A 7,459-nucleotide genomic window follows, 5' to 3' on the forward strand; every position below is an offset into this window, starting at 1 on the left:
GTGCTCAGCCATAGCCCTGGGTAAGCAGGCCATGCCCACCGCAGCCCCACAGATGCCTGTTTTTGGGAGCAGCCCCCTGGGGCGATGCTGTCCTGGCCTCTCACTGCCATTCTGGGACTTCTTCCATTCCCATCTGCCTGGGGAGCCTCTCCTTCCCATGCTGTGGGCTCAGCCTGCTGCTGCGATACAACGAGATTTTTTTGCTCATTGCCCCTCCCCGGGACTGAGCTGTGGTCTCTGCTTACCGATTTCAAATCTCTCATTTCCTCTTCTGGATAGGAAAACTGAAAGGGGAAAAACAAAGCCACATTCTCGTGCTGCAGCTTTTTGCTGCGAATCTTTTTGCCCGACCCCCAAGTCAGCCAATTTCTGCCCAAGTAATGCATCCACGTCTTGAGCGAGAGGGAGAATTTGTTTTGCAATTTCTGTGTGGGATCTTGATAATGATGTTTGTATACGAGCCTGCAGGCTGCAAGTTACACCAAAGTTTGGGAAGAAGCTGTTATGTGTCCTTGCACCAGTGCCTCAGGGCTGTGAGCATCCCCTGGTGTACCAGCACTGCCAGCAGGGGTAGACTGGGGCATCCATCAAGCTGATGGAGAAGCTGCAGAGTGGGTTAATTGTTGGAGTAATTGATGCATTTAATGTTTCCCTCCACAGGAACAAAGGGAGGCAGCCTGTGGGAAGGTGAAGTGTTCTTGGAGAGCTGATTGCACTGAGCAAACTGAGACTTCCACTTGTGAAGACTGGGAAGGAACAAAGCAGGCAATTTTTGCAGGCAGGAAAAAGAAGAGACATTAAAAAGATTTGTTCTTACTGCAGTGTATTAACCTTACACCCCCACCCTAGGGAGGAAAAATGGATTCTCATAGAAACCTTTACTCATCTCTGCAGTGTTCTGGTGCAGGGACCTGGCTGCATGCTGAGCAATTTACCCATTTGCAATCTGAGAGAACTCCCATTCCTAAACCCCTGCAGCCCCAGCTCTCAATAACCAGCTCTTGTGCTGCAAAAACCACCTGAGCACTGGGGGCTCTCCCTTTGGGATGCGCAGCCCCATCTCCCCCAGATCCCAGCACTCAGGAGGTTTTGCTGTCCCACCACATCCAGCTCCCCAGTGCTGTCTGGGGGCCTTCCTGCTGGGGGTGCAGATTTCAGTGTTTGTCCCCACGGAGCAGCCTGCGAGGGGCTGGGCTGGAGCTGCCACCGCCCCGGAGCCCTCCTCCTCCTCCTCCTCCTTCTCGGGGGGGAGGGAGAGCACGGAGCAGCACAGACTGGCTGCTGGCTCCCGAGCAAGACGGAGGCGAAGCTCTCTCGTCCCACCTGCACCCTCCTAGGATTGCTGGCTCCTTGGCACCCCTCGTGCTCTGCGTGCCCCCCTTTGGGCATCCTGGTGCACCACTCTGCAGTGCTCTTTGCGCTCTCCCTTCTCCACGCACCCCTGGCCATGAACGGGTCGGCAGCAGTTTCGGATGAGAGCTGGCATCCCGAGTCGGTGCTCATCCCCCTTGCATACCTCCTCATCTTCCTCGTGGGCACCGTGGGCAACTGCCTGGTGCTGGCGGTGCTGCTGCGCAATGGGCAGGTGAAGAACACCACCAACCTCTTCATCCTCAACCTGGGGGTGGCTGACCTCTGCTTCATCCTCTTCTGCGTCCCCTTCCAAGCCACTATCTACACCCTGGAGGGATGGGTGTTTGGGTCCTTCCTGTGCAAAGCCGTCCACTTCTTCATCTACCTCACCATGTATGCCAGCAGCTTCACCTTGGCCACCGTCTCCCTTGACAGGTAGGAAAGGGGATGGGGGATCTTGAGCACTGCAGCATCCGCTCTGCCAAAGCCCACGCAGGCAGGAGAGGGCAGTGAGCACTTGTTGGGGGCCCAAGGAGCATTTCCCTGCTTGTGGGTGCAAGGTGATGTGAATGCTGAGGGCTGGGAACCTGCTGCAGGATGGAGGAGGGTGGGATTGGAAGCTCCTGGTGCTTTCAGACCCCAAAGGTGAAGGATCAGGGTTTGTCCTAAGGCTGCAGCAGTGGAAAAGGGGATGGTGAAACAGTGAAGCAAAGCTCTGTCCCTGTGCAACACCGGCTCTTGCTGGGGCTCTTTGTCCACTGAACAGCTCACAGCCCTCGAGGAAGAGAAAACTTAGGGATGTTTCAGCTTGGACACTGCTTTTTCCATCTTCCCCTTTCAGGAAGGGATAGCCAATTTCTGTCCCTGTGGTGTTTCTCACTGTGGTGACTGTCCCAGCCTGCTCAGCAGGGGGTGCAGGGAAGGCAGTGTAAAATCTCTCTGCTTAAAAGCAGCCTATTGCCTCACCCTGGTCTATCTCAGCTCCTGGCACTGCAAGCGCTCCCAGTTCCAATCTCACAGCAGCCAGAGAGGACCTGGCTCTGCTCAATGTGAGACCCGGGGCAGTTCCCTCAGAAAGCACTGGATGTGTCCTGGGGATCCTGAGACAGGAGGGGGCCGTCCCTGCCTGCCCCCAGGAGCAGATTGGGTGACAGCACAGGGTTGGAGAGGAGGACGTTTCTCAGCCCACTGTGCTGCAGAAATCCCTGCAAACACCAGGGAATCGCCGATAGCCCCGGGAAGCTCAAGTCCATCCCTTCAGCTCTTTTCCCAGCCTGATCTCCATGCCTTGCCCAGAGCTGCAGCTGCGCCCCCCTCCTTTCCCACGCAGGTACTTGGCCATCCGATATCCCCTCCACTCACGGGAGCTGCGGACGCCCAGGAACGCACTGGTGGCCATCTGCTTCATCTGGGCACTCTCCTTCATTTTCTCGAGCCCTTACCTCAGCTACTACCAACAGTTCCAGCTGGCCAACCTGACCGTCTGCCACCCGGTCTGGGCCATCTCCCAGCGTAAGGTCATGGATCTCTGCACCTTCATCTTCAGCTACATCATCCCGGTGCTGATCCTCAGCCTCACTTACACGCGGACCATTCGCTACCTGTGGAGGTCTGTGGATCCTCTCCAAGAGATGTCGGAGTCCAAGAAAGCCAAGAGGAAAGTCACCAGGATGATCATCATCGTGGCCGTCCTGTTCTGCCTCTGCTGGCTGCCCCACCACCTGCTCATCCTCTGCGTTTGGTTCGGGTATTTTCCCCTCAACCACGCGACGTACGTCCTGCGCATCCTCTCCCACCTCGTCTCCTATGCCAACTCCTGTGTCAACCCCATCGTCTACGCCCTGGTCTCCAAGCACTTCCGCAAAGGCTTCAAGAAGATCTTCGTCTGCCTCTTGCACAAGAAGGCAGCCAACAAGGTGCACGTGGCCCAGGGGACCAACACAGTCAGCATGCTGGAGGCAGAGCTCAGCGAGGTGACTCGTCTCAGTGAGGCCGGGCCTGGCTGCTCCTCGGTGCGCTGCAGAGCTCAGCCCTGGGGGGAGGCAGAGCAGGGGGGAGGTGGGCAGAAAGCTGGTGGCTCCTTCCTCACCTTCCGTGTCACCTAGCAGCGCTCCCTTCACGCTGTATTTGCAGTCTCCTGCAGTATGGCGGGCCTGGGGATGGACCGCGTGTTGGGTTTGTGTCAAATCTTCTCCTTTTCCCCCCTCAAACATCAGAACTGTTGAAACGATGCTGATTCCTATGGGCTCAGCCAAAGAGCCAAGTGTAGGATTTGCAGAGAGCAGGGAGATCCAAACCCCGAATCAATTTTAAGGTAGGATCACCTGTTCCTCTGCTCCCTGCTGCATCTACACCCGGTCACTCACGAGAGCTCTGACCTCCAACCACAGCAGCCTTTGGCTTTCAGTGTGGTGCAGGCTCTACAAAGACTGTTGGGGGGATGGAGACTGGGTGCTGGGGCCTCTTGGAAGAGGTTCCAGTGCCAGGAGCGTCAGGTGAGACTGGGATCAGCACTGGGGAAGTGTGGGCCCTTCAGGCAGGGCTCGGACCTGAGGCACTGGCACTGCCCTTCCCATGGGGAAGAACCCACGCAGCCCAAGCATTACATCCCCACAGAGCAAGGCTGGGCTGCAGGGCCCCATGAGGTCCACATGCTCCAATGAGGACCTAAAGGCTTCTATCCTGCAGATCGTGTCACCTCCCTTAGGATACCTGCAACCCCCTCCTCCATTTCCCTCCTGCTCAATGCAATTGGGGCTGGGATGAAGCTACTCCTTGCTTCACTTTGCTTTGCTCACACCTGGGGTGAGGGATGCTAAGGGGCTGGGGGAGAAATCATGGGCAGAGGTGAGGACTCTTGAAAACACAGCATTAGGACACGCTGTGGGGGCTGTGACCCTGCAGCCCCGCTCCTCCTTGGTACTGCGCTGTCTCCCTTCCAAGGCTTTGCCTTCCCTCCCCTGCTGTCAAAACACTCATTTTCCCCCACTGAGTGTTATTATAATCAGCTTCCTGTCCCCACGTGGAGGGCCAGAAACCAGCCCCTGCCTCCTATCAATAGCCATTATATTTAGTCTAGGCCTGCTAACAGCATAAGTCACAGAATGTGATTATATAAACAGCACCATTACTCATATCTGTATTTACCACCCCTGCTGAACCCTTTCCAGCCAGGGAAGCGTTGCAACAGCCACACCAACTCAGCTCAAAGCCTCCTCCTGCCCTCAGCACCCTGCACCATGGGGTGCAATCCCTGCTCGTGCCAGGGACAGAGACATTGTCCCACCATCTCCTCACTGCCCCAATAACACGTTCCCCATGCTGGCATGGCTGGGTGCTGATGCAGAGGAGACAGCAGTGATAAAAGGAAAGCTGTCCCCCAGGGAGCTGCTCAGGATCCATCTTCAGCTGGAGACACGGGAAAGCATCGCTGTGGTGCTGCAGTCAAACACAGGATCAATACATGCACTATGTGGAGGTGCAAAATTATCAGCAAAGACAGGAAGAGCAATCTTCTAACAAGAAATGATTTAGTGAACAAGGAAAATGATTTGCAGAGACTTTCAGCACATCCATTAATTACATTTAACACAACCTTCCCAAAAACCGACTCCAGTGACTCATGGCTGCCTGGCTCCCCTGGCTGGTGGGTGCCAGTAGAGCTGAGATGGAGCACCCAGGGATGGAGCACCCAGAGATGGAGCACCCAGGGATGGAGCACCCAGGGATGGAGCACCCAGGGGTGGAGCACCCAGGGGTGGAGCACCCAGGGGTGGGAGCTGCACTTGGAGACGCAGCACATTCTGCCACTACCATCCCTACTTTGAAGAGCACATCCCAAAATTCACGTGGATCTGCTGACCTCCTTTTCCAGCAGCCCAAGCCCACTCTTCTGACACCTCCTTGCAGGTGGGATTTGAGTTAAAGTCTCTTGCTCCTTGTGATCTCTACTGTGCGACATATCCGCCCCTGCCCTCCCTGTTTTATGGATCCTCACCTGCTGATCCATAGCTGCTTGCTTACAAGCAACGAGATGGAAGCCTGCTGGATCATTACACCATTTACAGGATGGTGCAGAAATAGAGCAGATACTCCACTGCCTCTGTGACTGCTGCCAAGGGCTTATGAGCAGCACAAACCCAGAGAGGTGGGAAAGCTTGGAATCAAGCATCTGGGTACAAAGGTGCACACAGAAGGAGTGGAGATGCCACAAGCAAGGAGAAGCAGATGCGAGATGCTGAGCCCCAGCATCTTAAAGTGTAATAAAATGTAAAGGTTAAAGTTTAATAAAAGCGAATTCAATGGGGAGAAGGAAATAAATAAGCTAAATTCAGCTTTCACCAAGCCCAGCAGAGCTCACAGAAACAAGACTGAAAGCTCAGGTTAACATAAGCTTGCCAGAGTACAGTTTTAATGCTGTTTTTCCAGGAATTGCTTTTAAATTCTTGCCATGTCAAATTTCCTGCCTGGTATTGCAATGGAATCCAGGGGGGGGCTGAGGTTTTTAAGCCCCCATCTTGCTTTCTGCTGTACCTGACTGCCAGCAGCAGGAAATCTGCAGGGTTTCTGTCCCACGTCCCCATCCCTGCTGAGTCGTTGTTTTGGGGCAGCAAAGAAGGATTTCACCAGAGCAGGAAGCACTCCCAAACCCTAGCACAGCCCTACAGTCTGGCCCCCCACAGTAAAAAAAAAGTTCTCCTGAAACAGATCTCCAGCCCCTCAAGTCCAAATAGTGGGAAACAAAAGCACTTGTCCATGGGCATTAGCGGATGCACTGTCAGCCAGATCAGAACCTGGGGCTGTAAAGGAGGAAGAGGGAAGGGCCTTAAAACCAGCAGGATCCTTGGAGGAAGCAAGGGGGAGAAGTGTGTCAGGCCCAGCAGCACTGTGCAGCTTTCAGCTGTCACCTCTGCCAGCAGTCAGCTGGAACCACTGCACTGTTGGCAGGGTCACTCTTATTAAACGTGTTGCACACACATTCCTTACCATAAAAAGCCAGGGAGCACGCAGTGCTGGTCCTGAGCACTGTGCAGAGTGGGCCACTGCTAGAACCCTCAAGGCAGCCCGGAGGGGCGAGGGCTCCTTCCTGTACACCAGGTTGCTAAGAGCCCACCCAGCCTTGTCTTCAGCACTGCCAAGGATGGGGCACACAGCTTCTCTGGGCAGCAATGCCTCACCGTCCTCCAAGTGAAGCATTTCTTCCTGATATCTAATCTAGACCACCCTTCTTTTAGTTGAAACCATTCCCCCTCGTCTTATCACCTAGACTCCCTGACAGAGAGCGCCTCTCAAGCTTTCTTGTAGGCCCCTGCAAGGTACAGGAAGGCTGCTAAGCTCCCCCCTTCCTTCCCTCAGCTTTGCCTGCAACCATTCCAGGTGAATCACTTTGTCCTGGAATCAGCTGCAATAAAGCACATGTTTTATAGCCTCAGCCTGAGCACATCAACAAATTCCACCCGCTCTCCCGGAGAAAGAAATACACATCAGATCACTGCTGTGGCAGAAACAGATCCAGAAAGATGGAATCCAGATCATTCTGGTGAATGTCAGAGTGTGCATCCAGCATGCTTGACACTGCACGCAACATGTGCCAGCAGTGCTTTGCTTTATGCTTAAAAACACTCTGTCCAGGACCTGCCAGCCTCAGAGAAGCTCTCAGAGCTTGCAGAGGAAAAACAGATAACTCTGAAATCTCAGATTTCCTCAAGCATTGGAGATCAGAAGGCAGGGAAGAGGGCTCTCAGGTGGGTACTGCAAACCCAAAGGGCCAGGCAGATGTGACTGAGATTTAAACCCACAGAGTGGAGCAAATCTGGGCTGGACTAACCTCTCAAATGGCATTGCTGCTGTTTTATTGTCTTAAAGGAGTTTTGTACACCATCTGAGTGTTTCAAACCATACTTTAGATCTAGGCTTATAATTAAAAGGTCAGGGGTTTGGAAAGGCCGAGAGCTACCTGAGAACAAGTTGTCTGTGCAGGCAGCAGCAAGGCTCTGCCATGGCAGGACCTGTGCTCTCATCCAGGCTCTAACATCCAACTCTTGCACAACATGAGAAGAGAGATGCCCTGGGCCAGTCTTTATCCATTGGCACTGCAACCACCTGG

The 7,459-nt window shown here is 54.3% G+C and overlaps 1 protein-coding gene across 1 annotated transcript; it reads left to right on the forward strand.

Annotated features, from left to right (window-relative positions):
* Positions 1 to 1,310: 1,310 nt before the first annotated feature.
* GALR2 (galanin receptor 2) lies at positions 1,311 to 5,729 on the forward strand. The gene is made up of 2 exons (XM_042883738.1): positions 1,311 to 1,788; positions 2,684 to 5,729. Exons 1-2 carry the CDS (start codon positions 1,448 to 1,450, stop codon positions 3,456 to 3,458), a joined length of 1,116 nt encoding a protein of 371 aa, XP_042739672.1. The 5' UTR covers positions 1,311 to 1,447; the 3' UTR covers positions 3,459 to 5,729.
* The last annotated feature ends 1,730 nt before the right edge of the window (positions 5,730 to 7,459 follow it).

This window comes from Lagopus leucura, unplaced genomic scaffold (genome assembly GCF_019238085.1).
Source record: "Lagopus leucura isolate 7727_CA_CO unplaced genomic scaffold, USGS_WTPT01 Super-Scaffold_100040, whole genome shotgun sequence".
Classification (NCBI taxonomy): Eukaryota; Metazoa; Chordata; class Aves; order Galliformes; family Phasianidae; genus Lagopus; species Lagopus leucura.

Coding starts and splice junctions, on each gene's coding strand:
- GALR2 (XM_042883738.1), top strand. CDS start 1,448: ATGAACGGGTCGGCAGCAGTTTCGGATGAGAGCTGGCATCCCGAGTCG. Junction 1,789..2,683: donor GCCACCGTCTCCCTTGACAG/GTAGGAAAGGGG, acceptor TTTCCCACGCAG/GTACTTGGCCATCCGATATC.